This window comes from Microchirus variegatus, assembly GCF_963457635.1.
Source record: "Microchirus variegatus genome assembly, chromosome: 7".
Lineage (NCBI taxonomy): Eukaryota > Metazoa > Chordata > Actinopteri > Pleuronectiformes > Soleidae > Microchirus > Microchirus variegatus.
In genome coordinates, this window is record NC_139808.1 from 5,145,724 (window position 1) to 5,165,880 (window position 20,157).

Sequence of the window (20,157 nt, forward strand, 5' to 3'; positions counted from 1 at the left end):
CTGCAGAATCCAGAGTGTGATTCATCACGGCGGTTCCTTTTAGGGGGTGGGGGGTGGGGGACAATATGACCCCTGTGACTCTGCATTATCCCAGGCAGTAAAAGACCGTAGACAGCATGTGTCACTCAAATGTAAAGCAAACAAAAGTGTGTGGTTATTACTGTCACATAGCAAGAGAGCTGCGGGGCTCCACAGGTGGCCCGAGCTGTCAATTTCTTGAGGAAACAAATAACAATAGTTGTGATAATAATAATAGACGTGCATTTTTTATGCCACACAGGTCACACAATATCTGAACTGCCTGGATGTGCAGCAGAGCTTTTCTTCTTGTGTATTATTTCAACACAAATGCTTTTTTTTTTCTTCTTCCCCCGCATTTATGATCAGATTGCTCTACTTCAGGGTTTCAGGGTTGACTGAGTGATTTGTGTTTGTGCTGCTGGTGCTTGTAGCGATTTCACTGTACAACTATACTGCACTGCTGCTCCAGAGATGGATTCACCCCTCTACTGATGTCAGGAGGATAAAGCATATACGAGAGCTTATGCTACAGTAGGGTGAACCCCAGCAAACCTCAAGCTTACACGACTCTGGATGTCAAAATCATATCTCGCCTTCGGGTTTCCCATGAGCTGCCCTTTGCCTTCTGCTGCAAGAGTCTCTAGAATACGAAGGGAGTCAACGACTACTATCAATTGTAAAGCCCAATTTTATACTCCTGCGCAAAGTGCTCTACGTAGGTTACGGTGACCCCTCTACGTCGACGGAGACCCTGTCGGAGAGCTTCTCCATCGTCTACGGCTGCACAAAAGTGTCCGCCACTCCGTCAAGGCACAACGGCGGCATAAACGGGCATGCAGTGGGTAGCCCTGATGATTAATATGAGGTGGCATGATGAGAACGATGAAGGAAGAGGCTCAGTCTCAGACCGACAGACAAAGGTACTCATTGATGAAATGTTGTATATTAAAGGTGCATTATGTAATAAATCTAAAGCAACTGGCCATAAAATCCTCCTAATATGTCACAGAGACTCAGGAATAATGTTCATATAACAAACTGAACTCACCAACAACAACAGTACAGACAAAATATTTGCATTAAAAAAAAATATTTTGCAGACTGCAAATCATATTTATGTTTTGAAATCATGTTTTGGCATGTGGCGCCACCTACCGCCGTCTACCAATCATTGCAGTCAGTAGAGTCTCAGCTGCCGAGCAACCACGGGTTGCCAGTTACGTCAGAAAACGAAACCTAAAAGACCTCGATATTTTGAATTTGAATGTAGTAACCGTTTTTGGCCACATTCTTACATATGGCACCTTTAAGCAGTGGTAGTTCGGCATTCATTGTGATGGCCGGTGATTCGAAAGGTTCATTGGGAACTGTCTTACTGCTTACTATTGGAAGAAAGGCTTACTTTTCATTTTACCCTTTGGAAGCCTCACTTTTTCTTATACCTCAGTCACTGAGTTGTCAATGATTCAAATGGATTTATTTGCAATGTCTGAGTGAAGAACTTGAGTATTAAACAGAATTATTAACCAAATTTATGTTCTCTGACACTCTATGGAGAAAATTAGCTCTTTTTTTTAAGTTCACTGTTGTGTTTTATGCTGCTACCAGATAACCTTCAGAACACTTTCATGATTGCAAAACAGTGGAACATAAGCCGGAGACGTGCGTGTGTCTTTGTTGCTCTTTGTCGATTTTTAAATGTGTCCTTTTGATTTGTTCCGTTACAAAAGTCTGTATGGTGATTCCAACGGATTTCCCGATTAAATCCCGTTTAAACAAACAAATAAAATCGTGGGCCATTACACTCTCGATTCATTCTGAGCTCATTGCTGCAGCAGCTGTAGAAGAAAACGCTCCGTCCGACCATTTGCTAGGAAAGGACGACGGGCTTGCGACAACAGCAAAGGAGACAAATATTTCCCAAAGAAGAAGACGGTGGAGAGGAAATCACACAAGCGATGGAAAAACTCACCTCTGCTATACAATTCATGCAGTTTTTGAAGCCAAAACCGAGTTCATCTTTGAAAGAAGAAAGATGACATTTCTTCTCTTACACAGATGAAAAGTGAAAAAGATAAGGTTGGAAATTAAACTTCTCCGCTCTGTTGAATCCAACTGGGGAGACTTTGCTGCAGCAAACTTCGCAAGAGTTGACAGACTTCATGGCTCTCTCTGTTTGTCTATGTGTGCTGCTGATACACTGTGTTTTAGCCTGTCAAATATGAACTAATGAAAATGTGGGGGAATGACTGCGACTGTGATAACGAAGGTGGGTCAGTGCATCGTTAGCCTGTCGCTGTCTCTGTCGTGAGCAAAACAAGTCGTCCCGAGTAGAATATGTGACGATTTTATGGCGTTTTTCTTCCCGCAGAAACAAAAATGAATGACTTAAAACAGTAGGTTTCGCATGGAGACGTTTACTTAGAGCAGGGTTTCTCACTCCTGGTCCTGGAGAGCCACTGTCCTGCATGTTTTAGATGTTTTCCCTGCTCAAACACACCTGATTCAAATGGTCAGCTTGTCACTAAGCTCTGCTGAAGCCTGATAACGACCCATTTATTTGAATCAGATGTGTTGGAAACATGCAGGATAGTGGCTCCCCAGGAACCAGGAGTGAGAAACCCTGACTCAGATGCTTACCAGAACGCACAGCTCATATTTACGTTTACATGCCAAGCGCAAACGCAGATCCAAGTTTCTATAATCAAATTTTACATCCAAGAACTGTCCCCTTCTCCATCTGCTGAGGCCACAGGAAACCCAACGCTCCACCATCAATTCAGAACACACCAAAAACAATTTCTTTATCTGTACTTTCCCCCAAATCTGCTCCCGCCTGCTGCCCCCCCCCCCGCTGCAGACGGACGACCCATCAGTCAGCAACACAAATCATCGACTCTGTCAGTTAACAAGTCCTGGAGGAGAAAGAGCAGATGAATGTGGGGCCATCAGCGCTGCCCAGAGCCAAATTGTTTTTTATCACCGGTCAGAATGTGAGCCCTTAGTTGTTTCTACAGTGCTGCTGCGGCACGCCTGCTCGCCGATCAGCCTGATATTTTAAATCATAATTCAATCTGGCGTCTGCAGCATTTCAGCTCTCGGGAGAAATATATATTTTTTTTTTACAACTTCCTCCGAGAGCATTTCACAGTCGCAAAACAGCGAAAAACACACAAGCAGAATAAATTTGCACACCAGAAAGAAAAAAAAGAAGCAGATGACATCCAACAGGCCTCCAGAGGAGTTACATTCACAGGGAAACGAGTGCACATCGGCTTTTGTGATAGCATTAATCGGAAACAGGCGGAAACTGAGGGGTGATTAGTGCACGTCTGGATGTTGAAGCACAGTACTGCACACGGTTTGTTTCCAGACATGATCGGTTCTGAAGGCTCCTGCTGCCTTACAAGTGTTGTTAGCAAACAACAGAAGTGCAGCGTTAACGTTTCCCTTTCCCCTCTAGAATGAGTTCACTTGAGTTCCATCATTTTCAAACTCTCCCAATATGAACCTTCCAGACAACAACAAACAGGGAACAGCGGAAGCAATGTCAGGAATGTGATATTCCAAGATATTCTGTTACATTTTGAACTGATTTTACGGGCATAATCTACAGAAATTACCCCTTTTTAAAGAGGGACATATTATGCAAAATCAACTTTTAATCATTTAAATGCTTATATTTGGGACTCTGGAGGCCCTACCAGTCGTAAAACACACGAGAGTGCTGGCGAGGGCAACGGTATCCCGAAAACCGGAAGTCCGCAAAGTCCGCAAAATGTTCTATTCTTGGTTCCACAGTGCAGCACAGAGTTCTACACAAACTTCCAGCCTCAGAGGATTTATCTGTCCGGTGGGTACATGTTACATATGACGGCAATGTGCCTGCTAGAGCCTGCAAATGATCACTTTTCCAAATGCTAACTGCTGTTAGCTCCCAGTAGCTTCTGTGGCTGATGTGTCCCTTAAGCTTCGTTTTACTTTTTTTTTTAAGGTGGACCTAAAGAGATACTACTAAACAGAGCGTTCTGAACAGGGCTGTTTTGGCAGGGTGATTGAACTGCTGTGGTGCTTCATCCTTATGGTATTTTGACCAAAGCATGTCACAGACATGTTCATTAGGACACCAGAGAACTAGTTTAACTTGGAGAAATAGGGTATAATATGACCCCTTTAATGTAGATTATGCTGCAGTCTTTGAAAACGAAAAAACAAAACAAAAAACATATTTACAGTAAACCACAGCTGCCAGAATGCATGATTTCAAACAGTCCTAATGCCAAACCTGCCATTCTCAAATAGCATCAGACTGATGTGATAATGACAATTCAATCTGCTCTGTGGAAGACGTCCTGCTGCTGCTACAGCAGACGGTCACGTGAGGATATCTACCACAGAAATGTTGTCTTGCATTTCAATGTGTGTGTGTGTGTGTGTGTGTGATGTGTGTGTCTGCAGGTATGTGACAGCAGCAGAGAGTGAGCTGATGGGAGGTTTTTCCCCTGCTGTGCTGAAGTCAACCCCGACAGGCCAAATGGGTGTGGATCTGTCTTTCCATGCACGTGTGAATAAGAGTTCATACATGTGCACATACATGTATATGCATGTCTGTTTCTGTATGCACGCTATAAAGCTATGTGTTCGCTTTGGCCCAGATGTGCTTTACATCTCTAAGCAACAAGAGCATTTGCATTAGAGCCTTTCTAATATTCCTCCTGCAGTCCAGTAATCCTGTTACAGTGTCAGTGATGAAGGGATTGCAATCACCACGTTAACCCCCCCCCCCCCCCTCCCAGCCTCAGCCTCCAGAATGCATCTGTCAAACGTGATAGTTTGGTCCAATTTCAAAGTGTCTGTGACAATATAATCAGCACCAGCGTGTGCTTTTTCAATTTGCGATGACACAAAAGCAAAGATCAAATTGAGTGGACTTGAAACAAACCGCACACAGAGAGAGAGCACACTCACAATTATGACTCCTGTGTGTTAGATCTGCAGCCACTGAGGACGCCACTGGTGTCCGTTTAGAGGCTCTCAGCAGCCGGCGTCAATCAATCCTGTGGGATTATCTCACATCAATCACGCCCCGAATATCCAGAATACTGACACTGGAGGGGAGTCCAAAAGGTGGAGTCAATGGTGAGTTTTTGAATTCTTATTTTAGCTAAAACTCTGGATTTTTTTTGTATTTGAGGAGATGTTTTTTGTTTTTTTGACATGACAAATCAAACTGAGCTTTTTTTTTTTTTTTTTCATCTGTGGCTGATGACTAGGTCCATTGACAGATTTAGAGAAGCCTCTTTAGCAGCAGCAGCAGCAGCAGCAGCAGCTCACACCTGAATTATATAGAATATTTATATATGTATATATAACATATATATACTTAGTTTGATCATTGATAGAAACCTCTGAGATTCCAGTCTTGTCTGGTCAGTGTTAGTAATGTGAAATGAAAAGTGTAACCTCCAGCGTTATTGATCATGGACTGCATGGAAATGTGATAATAAATAAATAATTAAAAATAATAAAAAATAAATAAATAAATGAAGAACTTACCCCGAAGATGACAGTGTCTTCTCCTTGGAATATTGGGATGAACTTATCTCCGCGCACGATTTCAGATCGGTTCAGGGGCCGAAATCGACACAACACCTTGATGTTGCATTCTGCATTTGCATCAGCCATCGTGAAGGGAGCGTGAGAAGAAAAAAACCCCGAGCACACGTTTCCAAAAATTCAAAGAGGTGTTTAAGAAATATCCCCGTGCAGACTCTTCCTGTAAAACCACCTGAACGCGGGCTGAAACCATCGGCTTATGCCCACATGCGAAGCGACACTGGCAGGCGAGGCATTTTGGAAGAATGGATGGACTACTACGAGTTTTAAAGGAGACCACGTCCAAATTTACTCATTGAAAGAAATGGTGAAAAAAAACAAAAAAAACCTGCATTTAACCACAGAGGCTTTCCTTCTTTCAAACTAAACTCGAGGCAGCAGCAGCAGCAGCAGCTGAGCGGAGAGCAACAAATGCAGAGTTGTAAAATGTGCAGAGGAGTCCGCTCCACACACTGGTCCGGTCGGCAGAGTCTGGATAGGCTGCAGCCTCCTCACAGTCACAAGCGCGCATCATCCATCCCTTGCTCCCTTCACTGGAGGCGGGGCGTGGTGAGAGCGGCGACTCGCATCCTCTCCTCTCATCAGCATCACTGAGGAGGAGAGGAGAAGAGGATGAGGATGATGACGAGCACCGACTCTGCCTCCTCATCCAACCACAACATATACATGACTGACTGTAAATGTGGGGCACATTTGGTTTTTAGAGCGCATTGAAACAACTTGTATGAAAGCACAAACCATGAGGTGTTGAGATAATACACTCACTGGCCACTTTATTAGGGACACAAGACACTTGATAAAGTGGCAGGAGAGGCACCTGCTGTGGTTTTGTATTATTGTTGCCCATCTTTACGCAAAATGATTATTTTTCTGTATGGTATGTTGTCGTTTTTACATTTTGAAGATGGCTTTTTAACAGTATTTTGTTGTTGTGTTTTCCCCTATACTTTATATTTTTGGTTTTAAATCTACATCACTTTGCAACTATGTTTTGAAAGTTGCAATACATATAAAAGGTCTTCTTCTTGATTTTTATATATATTTATATATATTAGGAAAGGGAACTTAGCTTGTAACTGGAGGGTTGCCTGTTCGAGTCCCCACCAGTTAAAAAAAGGTTGCTGGGGTACCCCTGAGCAAGGTACCCAATCCTCATTGCTCCCCATGGCGCTGCTCAGTGGCTGCTCACTGCTCCCAATTCTTTAAAAGGACTGATTTATTATTTAATTTTCCTTCTTATATTTTCTATTATTGTTATCAGTAGTAGTAGGAATAGAAGTAGTAGTAGTAGTAGTATTAAAAGTTATTGTTGAAGTTCCATCATCTCAAACCCCGCTGACCCCTGACCTCTGGAATCAAGAAGGCCTTTTTTCCCCACAGAGAACTTCTACTCACTGGATATTTTGGACCATTCTCTCCAATCCCTGTAGATCAGCAGTTTCTGAAACCTGTCTGGCACCAGCCACGTTCAAAGTCACTTTAATCTCCTCCATTCTCCATCCTCAGTTTGAACTTCAGCAGCTCAAGTCTTGACCATATCCACGCGCCAGAATGCAATCTGAAAAGGTATTTATGTGGAAAAAGAAGTTAATAAAGTGGCTGGTGAATGTACAGTATGTCTGCGGCTTATTATAGTTGAGGAGAGCATCTCCTCTTTATTCAGTCGGCACCAGAGTGGTCGCCATGGCAATGCAATTTGGGAAAGATGGCATGCACAGACTACAAGTGGATTAAGGGAGGTGCTCTGAGAATTCAACTTCAGAGACCTACATGATGTGTTTATGTTTGCAGAGTCATGTTCTTTGCTGGACATAGCAATTCTCCATTGGATCATCACCAAAGCCTCCTTTTTTCTTTTTTGTTGCTAGACCTCGAGATTTAAAACGATCACAACTGCATGCAAGAATACATTAATACACCAACACTTTGAAAGAAGGCGTTCAAAGTGAATACATTTAAGATTTTCTAAGTATATCATCGTCTTAAGTATCTTCGGCCCATTAATTGAGTTGTTTGCTCGTGCCTGGAGCGCCACCGCGTGGCCACCCTGCTGTGTTACCTTGGTCATGTTTCATTTCAACCTTGAACGATAAAAAAAATAACCTACATAAAATAATTTGTTGTGTATTTTTTTAGTAAACTCAGTGTGTAACAAAGAAACTTACATTACATTGTAAGGGGAAATCAAACAAAGTGACAGAAACAACAGAAAAGGAGTGGGTGTCAGTGACGTGGTGCGCATGCGTCACATTTGGGGTGTTTGTTATGTTGGCATTGGTTGGCCGTCGAGCTATCCGCCACCTTAGCTATCACTTGAGCGAACACAACACCGCCCGTTCGCCTGTACCCGTGACATAAACCCAACGCACAAGCTGTCAAACCAAGCGAGTGACCACATCAGCCTGCAAAGGTTCGCCGGCTGTGAGACTGCTGGCTCATCTACTGCTAGCTTTTGTCCATCGACAATTCGCACGTTTTAAGAACTGTCGTGATATTCTGTCGTGAATTGTTGGCCTCGTCTTCACCGCCCACTGACAATGGCTGATCCTAAATACGCAAACTTGCCAGGAATTGTAAGTACCTAATGCTAGCAGACAGGTTAGCTTTACAGCTACTTTCCAGTGCTAGCTACGAGCTGTGACAGATATATTCCCTTGCATCGCTGCTGTTGTGCCTGTTGTATGTTTTGTTGTTCTCGTCTGCAGCTACGATGCAGCTTGTAACTCCACATACTTCCCTGACATTTACAATGTAACGTGGTGTAATGCAGTCCGTTATAGCAGAATGGTTAGCTTGTTTGAGTACGTGTTGTGTTATGGGCCGGGGCGTTGGCCTGGCTAACAATAACCGGGTCATCTGCTCGTTTGATGCATGGTTTACTTCAATGTTTTCAATAGGCCTTTAACGAGCCGGACGTCTACGAGACTGGAGACCTTCCAGAAGATGACCAGGCTCAGTTTGAGTCGGTAAGTGGACATTTTATATTCTCTGAATGTGACAATCAGCAGACGTGTCTAACACGCTAACACGATTAGCTAATACATGTTTATACCTGATCAATCACTGACTTCTTCATTTTTGCTCAGTGTGCATCATTTCTGATCGTGATTAAATGCCTAACCATGCTATTTCTACTTATATGGCTGAACAGTTGGTAATGGTAATTACTGGGGTAGTTTTAGTTCATGCAAATATTAACAACTGTCCCTTAATTTGTTTTGTCCTTCTCAAATTTGTAGGTTAAGAAATTATATATATATATAAAAAAATACTCATCTAATCTCTGAGCATCATCAAGCTCCTATGTGCTTATACATTAATTTAAATAAATATAGGTTGCTGCATAAGCTCTGCAGTCTCAACCTAATGGAGGTTTTATTCAGCCCACCTGTTACACACTGACAAGTGAGTATAAAATGTAATCACCTTTTAAGATCAATATGCTCAACACTTAATAATTTACTTTCACAAACTTAATATAGGGAACAAATAAAACGTTATCTCAGTGTAGAATCTAGGCGCAAGTTTAAAAATAAAAAGAGCTGGGTTTCAAAAGCTCTTACTTGATTGTTTTGTGAGGTCAGTTCAGTGTCTTTTCTTACGAGAGTGAATTTTGTTGTTAGCGCTCAGTCTTTTTTCCCATCAGTGCTACTGGGAAGCGGTTTGTAAACAGTCCAGGGATGCTGATCTCACTTTGATTTATATTTCTTGGCTTTTATTTACTGACCAGCTGAGAGATTCCTAATGGCATTCTCCCTTCTGTGTGTCCACATTCATTCCTCCCATACCCTTGCCCTTGTTTTTGACTCTTCCCCACCCTTCCCGGGACTCTAGTTTGTACAAGTAAGACTGGCTACATTTTACTCTCAGTGAGCTTAATGCCATGCTTTTTATGCATGTTTTTAATCTCATATCCACTTTCCTACCTCTATTTACTGGGATGAAATCAGATTAATGGAGTGACCTCTTTTTTTTGTCTATTTTTGTAACTGTTTTGAAGTGCAAGAGATTGATTCTTTTCCTCCTGCTTTTGTTGCTTATTCAAACGTTTCACGGGTGTAATGATGTTGATGGGTCTTTGGCACATTTTAATTCTCTCATCCATTCTGTAATGCTTTGTCGACGTAGTCGAGGCTCCTTTTAATGTGTGTCTGTTTTGAAGCTTTAACAGAATCACAAGTGTTTGTTTATTTGTTTCAGAGATGTTCTTTTTTTGACCTGGCACCATTTTTCTTACTAATGCTTATGGACTAACCCCAATGTTTCTACTCACTGAACATATTAAAGGCCTGTGTTTTCAATGTGTGTGATAACATCTTTCTGGGTCATTGCATGCCACATTGTTTAATGGAAAAAAAGAGAATAATGTTGAATTTGGCCATGGTGTGGCCCACAATATTTTTGGTTTATGCCTAATTATTTTATGTAGGGAAGCTGTGGATAGGTGTCTGCACCAGTATTGAGCTTACTAAGTGGATCAGGTATTGGGCCAGATGTGATCAGTCCATATTTTGTTATCATTGCAAATGTTGTGCTTCTCTTATTCGTGCCATAGCTAGTCCTGGTGTCATGTTACTGTAGAGAAAGAAGAAGGAGTTTGCCCTTGCAGATTATTTTTGGTTAACTGCATGTTTTAATGAAAGTATTACAATGGATACCAGTTGCTGTAACAGACTGTCTGACTCATTGATTGAGTTTTATTTATTTCTAAATGTCAATCCCTGTGTTATTGAAAATGCACTCCATGAGAACATATCGTCAGTACTGAAGTGCAGTATTGACTGGAAAGAGAAAGTAACTTTGCTCCATTATTGGGTCATTACACCACAGTAAATCGGGACAAAGAGAAAGAACTGTATGCAGTAGACACCACAGGCTGTATGTGGTGAGCAGTGTCTCCAGGGTTTTTTCAGCAGCAACTCTCAGAACATTGCTTTCTTTCTTATTGTGCCCCCACCCTGGCCAACTGTGCCTATTATGTGCATGGCATGTGATAACCACATTAATATGTGTTGTCTCTCTCTCTCTCTCTCTCTCTCCTCCCTATTTTTTTTCTCTCCCTTTGCTCTTCCACTACTTTTTCTCTAACTCTCTTTGGGAACCCAAGGAGCTGGTAAGAGCCAAACTAACCCCCTTCCCCCTCCACCACCCCCTCTCTCCATTCTGACATTTGTGTAACTGTGTTGTTTCTGTGTCGTGTCTCTATCCAAATCGCCTGGACTCATGTCATCTCTCCGTATGGTGGTGTAATCATACCCATAGCCTCTATAGTGCATCATTTTTGACCACCACATGTTGTTGATAAAGCAACAAGTCTTGTTTACTCCCCAGAATGACTAATCAAATAACCATCATTTAGAATTTAGAACGATTATATAATCATGCCACATTAAGTATATCTTTTTCTAATTTAGTGCACATTTTGAAATATTTGTCTCCAGATGACATAGTTGTGATAATTCATTTGAGTCATCCTGCATGCTGCTCTGATTTACGTCAAAATGGTTTACTTGAACACCACTTTGAGTAATCGCTGTGAATATCCTGCAGATTTTCATGATTTTTTTTTTGGTTTCAATGGTTTTTTAGTTTCTTTGGGTGTGTGACCTTGATGTGTGATAATACACGTGTGATTAATTATCAATGCATTATCTCCTGGGCACTGAACAAGTGTAGGATTTCCTTCCAAATCGTACCAATCTGCCAACATATTTCAACTTTGCTTTCGATATAATCTTCTGACAATAATTCAAGGGTCATTTTGAAGTGGTTGGGTTGCCGTCTACACCAGTCTTTTACATACCCCTGTGTGATATCGGTTGCGTTGATCTTACTTCATTTCCCGGTGTTTCCGATGACAGGAGGAGCTTTGCAGTGACAGCGTAGAGAGGATTGTGGTCAACCCCAACGCGGCCTACGACAAGTTCAAAGACAAGCATGTCGCCACCAAAGGACTTGGTCAGTATGTGGTGGATGGAAAATCATTTTTTGCCTCGTCTGTGCTTGTTAACTTTTTAATAAAAGTGCTAAATCTGATGTTTTGCTGTCTCCATGCTGTCCTACAATGCATTGTCTGTGTGTCTAAATCAAAATATAACTTTTTAGCTATTTTTAAACATTATTTTAAGTCTGTATCACATACTAATTCTAAGTGCACCATTGCTGTTTCCTTATCATCTATGTATTTTATCACATGTATAGGGGAATTATTAGTTACTTGAATTTAATACAAAACATTACAACACCCATTTGTTTCCCGTTCACAGACTTCTCAGACAGAATTAGTAAAAGCAGAAGAGTTGGCTATGAATCAGGTGACTTTGAAATTGTGAGTATATCCAATTAAGCAGAATTTTATTACTTCACTTTATATATATATTTTTAGAAGGTGTTTAATTGTGGGCATAACAACACTTAAGGGTGCAGAGTTTAAGGTGCAATTTTATGAGCACTCGTCTTGGGAGACTCTCTGTATTCAGAACCTTTTCAACCTCTTTTTGTCTCTGTTTAGCTCGGAGAGGGCTGTGGGGTGAAAGAGACACCTCAGCAGAAGTACCAGCGCCTGGTGAACGAGATCCAGGAACTCATTCAGGATGTAGATACAATCCAGGTGAAGTGATGCACAAACTCACTCACACACACACACAAGACTTGGAGAGAAAATTGAATACAAAAATACAATTTAACCAACAAAATTTTAAGTGTGGAATATTTTCTCTTTCTCGTCGGTGTATATATTGGTACTATGTTTTTCTCACAGTTTAAAGGTGGATTATGTAATAAATCTAAAGTAACTGGCCATAAAATCCTCCTAATATGTCAGAGAGACTCAGAGGAATAATATTTATATAACAAACTGAACTCACCAACAACAACAGTACAGCCAAAATATTCACATACATTTGTTTTTGCAGACCGCAAATCATGTTTATGTTTTGAAATCATGTTTTCATATGTGGCGCCACCTACCGCCGTCTACCAGTCAGTAGAGTCTCAGCTGCCGAGCAACCACGGATTGCCAGTTATGCCTGAGCTACAATGGCGGAGAAAAAGAAAACCTAAAAGACCTCGGTATTTTGAATTTGAGTGTAATAATCGTTTTTGGCCACATTCTTACATATGGCGCCTTTAATTAAACGTATCATTGGACAATACTGTGATACTGCTAAAGTACAGACTTCAATGACATAAAATATTATTCTAGGCCTTATTTGTCCTACTTTATGTAAGGTGTTTCCAACACTCTTGGATCAAAACAGTAATAATTACTGATGTAGTTGGTTTCAAAAATCTAATACATATAGAACTATGAAATACTGGAATTCCCTCTTTATTCTGCTATATATGAAGTACAATGTCAAATGATGGATATTTACATGTCTAATGAAAAAGTAATGAAGTTTATATTTCTAACTTGGTACGTGTAGTTTCCTTACCTGTTTGGCCCAGATATGCTTCTTAGTTGAAGGTTTCATCAACCTCTTCCATGCTGTGCCAAAACAAAAAAGAAAAGAAAAAAAACTGTCATGGCTGTTACCTTGCTGTTTTCTTTTCCACCTGCAGGCTGCCACAAAGGAAAGCAATGTAGAAGAGCGCCTGACCCCAGTGGTGCTTGCTCAGCAGGCAGCTCAACTCAAACAGCAGCTGGTTTCTGCCCATCTCGACTCACTGCTGGGGCCGCAGGCACACATCAACCTGGCCGATCCAGATGGAGCTCTGGCTAGGTGAGCTAAAAAGGAGGGCGCAACAAAACAATGATGGAGTGATGAGTTAGTAGTCAGGAACTGGATTTAGTTAAATATGATTGAAGATTTTGTTAACTGAGCCCTGGACAAAAATTAATCAGATGCAGACATAAACCCCACCAATCTCAGTAAAGCTCTACCTGGGGAGCACAAGAACCAGTGGATGGATGATTGAGTAAAGGCGATAAATACTGAAGAAGGTGAGAAGACAGAATTGCAACATGTCGGAACCCAACTGAGCATGAAGAGCTGAGAATAGAGACACAAGTAAATAGTGAAAGAAAGGAAGGGAAACTGTTCTGCAAAGAGCCAAGCTCACTTTGACCCTCCGGCTTTCAACAGAGCTTGAAAAGACCACAAGCAATCGAGAGGGTGGGTGGGGGGGGAACAAAGACCGCACAACACGAGGCCTTATATAAATATTGAACATATAAACTTTTCTGAGCCCCTTTCCTTTCTTCCCGCAGGCGTCTGCTCACTCAGCTGGAAGTGGCCAAGGGCAGCCGCGGAGGAGGCGCTGCAGGAGACGGCAAGGCGACGGCAGCAGCAGCTAAGGGCCCAGATGGAGTCGTGCTCTACGAGCTCCACAGCAGACCAGAGCAGGAGAAATTCAATGAGTCTGCCAAGGTAAAGTGGGAAAGGGAGGCAGAGGCGGCAGAGTATTGGATGAATGCACTTATGAAAAGAGCATATGTTGCAGTGGTGTAATCCCCCTCAGTGTGTTTTTTTTGTTTGCATTGTTGGGAAAGGAATGTTAAGAGGAGTATTTAATGACTATAAATAGGATAGCAGTGAGACGGCGCTATGTGCATGGATAGTTTTTGTTTTTTTTCCACATGTCTTGTGGGATGCTCTTGTCACTACAGCAATTTGTCATCTTGCTCTGTCCCTGTAGATGGCAGAGCTGGAGAAGCGTCTCGCTGAGCTTGAGACTGCTGTTGGCTCAGGATCAGACAAGCAGGTAAACGGCGAGCACCATTCAGTCTTTTCACTCACTCACACACACACACACACACAAACACATTCCCTCCTAAATGCTTCTCTGCCTCATTCACTCTAATTCCATTTATCCCCGTTTCTCCTTTACACTCGCACCAGCTGAATATTCATGCCTCATGTCGCAGTGTCGCCATCCACATACTTAATTAAAACAAAATCTGAAAAATTTGAATTATGTAAATTATGGAGTGTGGCGCCATTATCTTTTTGACAATGTGCTTTCTGTCTGTGTGTTGTTATCGCAGGGACCTTTGAGTGCTGGTGTACAAGGAGCCAGTTTGGTGGTAAGAAGAAACATTTATCAAACTTGCGTAGAAACTGCAGATTCAGGTGAAAATGTCACCGTACGATTCAAAACATCTGCAGTACCTGTGTCTGAGCCAGATAATGGTACATTTTTGAACGTGCCAAATTCGTACCAAATGCATGTCTGTAGAGTTCACAGCCCCTCAAGATATATATATACGGTAGACATTTCTTTCTTCAAGTTCTCCGCATCTACATCCAATATCCTGGATTCTCACTGCAGTCCTGAAAAAAACAGACGGAAATTTGTCGGTTTATTACCGACATAAATCGATCTCCGTTTGCAATAAATGACACACTATAAGAGATTGATGACAAATCTTGACACAAACATCAAATAAATACAAAAATGAAATCAGTCTTGTGCAGCGTGGCTTTCCTGCACTTTATCTTCTGTCCTCACCTTTGTACAGAATCTCACATGCCAAAAATAATGCCAAACACCTTCTCAGGTGTTTACAGCAACTTTCTCCCCCCACTGCTGACAGACACAGCACCTCTTTAGCAGCCGGATGCAGCTCCACTCTCATCTCACCCATGTGTATAATTGCGCACTGAATTAATGCCTGTAATTATGTCACGCAGTCTGTCGACAAAGTGCTGAATATATCGCTGTAGTTTATTCTATCATCATTATTTTTACAGTGGGTAAAACATTGGGTCCACAGTGATTTCAAACTTGGGTACACCTGGTCCGAGCTTGGCCCGAGATGTGATCGTACACTATGCCAACAGGAAATGAGCGTAAGCTCACTTTTCTCGTGTGCGCGTGTTTGATAAATGAGGGCCACTCTGTGTATCTCATGTGTAGTGCGATAAAAGTGGGTCACGCTTCATTAGGTTGGCAAAGGTTGTTCATATTTGCTGTGCCAGCAGTTAGAGTAAGACACTTAAAGGGAGTTTCCAAGCTTACAATGTGTGTGTTTGTTTGTTTGTATCAGGACACCATCGACCTGATGCAGGCGAGGGTCAATGCACTGGACTCTGGTACTCTGGATCAAGTGGAGGCGAGACTGCAGGTAACTTATTGGGGAATAGGGGCCTTATAGGTGCCTGATGTGTTTTGTTCCTAAAGGAAACTGAAATATTTTGAAGGATAAATTTGTTTTTCTGCGTGATGGAGATTTCAGTAAGAAGCCCCAGCTTCTTAACTTTTGAAATATGCGAGGCGATCGGGTTGCGTGTGGTGCCAGCTTGCTGTGAAACACTTTGTGTTGACTACACTATTGACTTTTTTCCTATCGCTTTCTAAAGTGATGCCTCCTTTGCAATATGTGAGAAAAATGACTTTTTTTCCCCTCTGCATGCAGAGTGTCCTTGGGAAGATGAATGAGATTGCAAAACACAAGGCAACAATCGAGGATGCTGATACACAGAACAAGGTTTGTACTCCTTAGACATCCATAGAATTTTAATGTTGGAATAATCTCGTATGTATTTATGCACTTATTAATCACAGTCACACTACGATTCCTTTATTGTAAAGTACTTAAAGAGGGTAGACGTAAAGCTGATATGTTTTGGTCAGAAGTTGTATAATATATCCATTAATTTTGTGGCCTCATGGGAAATAATCGTCCCCACTTTTCTCCTATTGACTACATTTTATAGAGTCTGACCTGTAGCAGTCAGACTAAATGATGAAGAGTCACAGCATAATGTCTTAAATAGATGGCTAATGCAGCCCTGTGAAAGTTAGGGACAAGATTGTATCATCTTTTTGTTAGTTTGGCCATTTTGAGATGGTATATTTTATATATAGGTGTATATGAAATAACAGTTTTAACCAGATGAGGGCAGACTATTTCGGTTACATCATGATTGTGAAGGACAAAGTAATTTGATTAGAATGAGTTTTTAAAATAGATTTTGATTATAGTGTTCAAAAAATACTGCAATTATAAGAAAATAGGTATAAAAGCAGTATCAACAGTGTAATCAACACACTGTACAAACGTAGGCCTCGATATCAAACGCCTGATGTTGTCTCGTCAGGTCTCGCAGCTCTACGATGTGATGCAGAAGTGGGACGCCATGTCCACCTCTGTGCCTCAGGTGGTGCAGAGACTCGTCGCCGTCAAGGAGTTGCACGAGCAAGGTAACGCACGGCAACTGGAATGGCCGTTGAAAGGTTAAGACTTTTGTGTCCTCGCATAACTCGTGAAAATAACGAGACATTCACAGTCTCGTAACGTGACCCAGTGTCATTAAATAAATGCACGAGTAGCGTTATTGGACGATACAAGTAAATATTGTACTAATGCTTCTCTGGGGGGCGGAGAAGATTCCACCCGAGTAAGGATACTAACAATGAAAACACGGAGGATTTATGAGCTTCTCTTTTATGTGAGGGGGTGGATAATAACCTTGCAATGACACCCATGAGAGTTCAAGGAGAGACTGTGTATATCTAGGTTAGTGGGGGAGGGGCAAAGGATAAGAGACTCCAGATATGTCGGATACAGGAAATAAACGTCACAGGGCGTGAATGTCTGTTCATGACAAGAAATAAAAACTAGGCAAAATAAAAAGGATTCAAATGGATCATCATCTTTATCAAGCCATTATATTATAACAAAGGGAAAAATAGTAGCTCAAAATGGTAATGAATTAAACTCAGTCTTGCAGGACAAAGATGCATTATATTCTACTGTATACGATCATATTTTTATCATTTAGCACATGAAAGCAGAACCTTGGCACTAATGGATTACGTTGCTTTACTGAGAGCTGAACGAGGTCGTTCATCACGCAGCCTCTCGCCTTTGCACCGATCTGTCATCGTCTGCACCTAAAGTCTCCTTCGGCTCAATGAACTTCACTTTCATCGATAAAGCTGTTTTGTTTTTTTTTATAAAGTCAAACCTCGTCTCAAACATTCCAAGTTTGCACACTTTTTGCAACCATAAATGTTGAAATTTCACAAGCGATATTGTGTCTTACTTACTTTCTCCTCCTCTCGTCCACGCGTTCCACAGCCATGCAGTTTGGCCAGTTGCTGACCCACCTGGACACCACTCAGCAGATGATCAACAACTCTCTGAAGGACAACAACACCATGCTAACACAGGTAAAAAACAGAATACTTAATTGCTCAGTGGAGAATAAGTGTAGATTTTGGACTGTGAAATTGTCTTAAGGTAGTTAAGTTGGGTCTGCCTCATCAAAAACTTTTCACTTTTACAGGCAACTTTCCTCTCTCCTCTCAGTCTCTGTCACAACTTTGCTAACTTTTCACCCTCCTCTTTCCCTCAAGGTCCAGCAGACGATGAAGGAAAACCTGGTGGCTATTGAAGAGAACTTTGCTTCACTAGATCAGCGGATGAAGAAGCTCTCTAAATAAGAGATGGCAGAGTTTGGGCATGGTCCAGGAGAGAGAGGAAAATATGGACAAACAAAAGCTGGCTCGTGGCACTGAGAGAGGATTGTTTGTTTTTTTTGTCCTTTCTGACTATCCCTCTCTGGATCTCACAGAGTCGGCTGTTAGTTTGGAAAAAGTTTGAAGGAATCACAAAAAAAAAAGGAGACCAAATGTTTTTTTGTCCACCCTCCTCTTTCTCGTCCTTTTCTTTCGCGTCAAATTGATAGCAAGTGTAAACACATTTCTCCACTTTATACATATACCACTCGCTGAGAGCAGGCGCCATGCTTACTGCATTTTAGACTGGGTTGATTTTATAATTATTAGTGTTAAACTTAAGAGACAAATTCAACCATTCCTCTGGACCCTTACTACATTGTTAGATTTGTACTGTTAAAATTAAATGGATCACGGTTAGCGTTGGATTGATGGTTGACACAGTAAAATGTGGCCTGGTGTGTACAAAAAGAGAAAAAAATCTGTTGTTTTCTGTCAAGTGTCAGGGCCAAGTCACACACACACACAAACAGAAAGGTTGTAAATAAAAAAATAAAAAATGCTTGTGAACCTAATTTTCACGCACAGTCGCTTGTAACTATATTATTATGACTGAGACGCAGATCCCACAGACACAGACACTTTTAATCTGCTTCATCATTACCGACAAGTGAACTGTAACTGCTCCATCTGTGGTCATGGAAACCGATCAATAAATAAATAACGACGTGAATACGCTCTCCGCTCGTTTTGTGTCATTGCTCACAACAAAAGTGTAGACTTAGCAGTTACAGTAACAATCTCACAAATGGAAAAAAAACCCATCAAACTCAATCTCATTCCTCTAATCCCAGGATTCCTCCAGTATGGATTCCTGGCAAATCTATGTACGTCAACAGCCAACACAGTCTTCCATGTATCCATTATCTACTGCTTATCATTTAAAGCCCGTCTCCATTGGACTTTGAGTGACAGGTGTGGTACAACCTGGACAGTTCATCAGGACCACAAAAAGAGATTTAAAAAGTAATAAAACAAAACTAAAGTATATGACGGTACACTAACATCCCGGAAACTTGACAAAAATAAAAACCTCTCTTAAAGATAAAGGAAGTGTTATGCCCAATTATGAACAGTAGGTGTCAGCACAGCATGGACTAAAACAAAGGCCATTAAAACACACTGCCACACACTGATTGTGAGCTTTCTAGGATAATGAAGCAAACTGTTTATTATACTATTTGAAAAAAGAATAGTGATATTTATACATTATCTGATTCATTAACCCCTCCTCTAAAAAATATATTAAGTGGGCCTTTAAATATGTTTAAAAACGGTCAGAATTCGAATGAATGAAATGATTATTTCATGAATAATATCACATTTTTTGGGGGGAAAAAACAACCATGAATTGCATCACTGTAGGAACAATTACAGTCTCCACTGTCAGCTCTTCAATAACAGCAAGCAAATGTCCCAGAAAGATGATTTAAAGTCATTCAAATCCTTCCAACCCAAAAACAACATCTCAGATATAATAAAACTCTCAGTTCAATATGACCAAAGAGTTGGTTTTAAAATGAATCAGGGCTAATCTAACACACTCAGTGTGACGTATCAGTGATTTGCTCTGTGGACTCAAACCCAAACCCATCTGTCAGGTTTGCAGTCAGGTGACACAGACAAAGTGTTTGTATTGGTGTCCAAGGCTGACTGATAACACGCCGGCGTCAGGTTTATAAGGATCAGGTGTTTCTGATGAGTCATCCAGGAAACAGCAAACTTCTCCGGGGTTAAGTCATTTCAGTTCACTGTGGGACAATAAGAGCAGAACCACAGATTTCCTATCTCGGCCCCTTTAGATGGACATGTTTTTGGACGTGTTGGATAGTTTGGTGTTTGCAGAGAATATGACATGTTCCTTCAATTTAAAACAGGATCGGTCCGTGGTTAGGAAGCCCACCTTCTGCTCAGACAGGACATATCGAGTATGGCTTACAGGGGAATTAGATCCAGAGCTCCAACTTAGAAGGGAATGCCCCCTGCTCCAGCCGGACATGCACAGAGAGAGACATACTGTGTGTACTGTATATCAAGTTATACTTGCATTTG

The 20,157-nt window shown here is 41.4% G+C and overlaps 2 protein-coding genes across 2 annotated transcripts in view; one reads left to right on the forward strand and one right to left on the reverse strand.

Moving 5' to 3' along the window:
- kif5ab (kinesin family member 5A, b) overlaps positions 1-5,706 on the reverse strand; it is a gene marked incomplete at both ends in the record, with an annotated part of 54,659 nt that extends 48,953 nt beyond the window's left edge. Inside the window, one exon of the mRNA XM_083892205.1 lies at positions 5,578-5,706. Within this exon, the coding sequence (XP_083748331.1) occupies positions 5,578-5,706 (129 nt within the window). The remainder of the gene's footprint in view (positions 1-5,577) is intronic.
- Positions 5,707-8,026: 2,320 nt separating this feature from the next.
- On the forward strand, positions 8,027-18,778 carry dctn2 (dynactin 2 (p50)). Its single transcript, XM_083892831.1, has 14 exons — positions 8,027-8,210; positions 8,535-8,603; positions 11,499-11,595; positions 11,904-11,965; positions 12,149-12,247; positions 13,201-13,361; positions 13,850-14,009; positions 14,278-14,343; positions 14,627-14,665; positions 15,629-15,706; positions 15,998-16,069; positions 16,683-16,785; positions 17,666-17,757; positions 17,944-18,778. The coding sequence occupies exons 1-14, from the start codon at positions 8,175-8,177 to the stop codon at positions 18,028-18,030; spliced, it is 1,221 nt and encodes a 406-aa protein (XP_083748957.1). The 5' UTR covers positions 8,027-8,174; the 3' UTR covers positions 18,031-18,778.
- The last annotated feature ends 1,379 nt before the right edge of the window (positions 18,779-20,157 follow it).

Excerpts from the sequence above, each read along its gene's own strand:
- dctn2 (XM_083892831.1), top strand. The coding sequence starts at position 8,175 with ATGGCTGATCCTAAATACGCAAACTTGCCAGGAATT. Across the intron at positions 12,248-13,200 it reads AGGATGTAGATACAATCCAG|GCTGCCACAAAGGAAAGCAA; the intron begins GTGAAGTGATGC and ends TTCCACCTGCAG. Across the intron at positions 16,070-16,682 it reads ATGCTGATACACAGAACAAG|GTCTCGCAGCTCTACGATGT; the intron begins GTTTGTACTCCT and ends TTGTCTCGTCAG.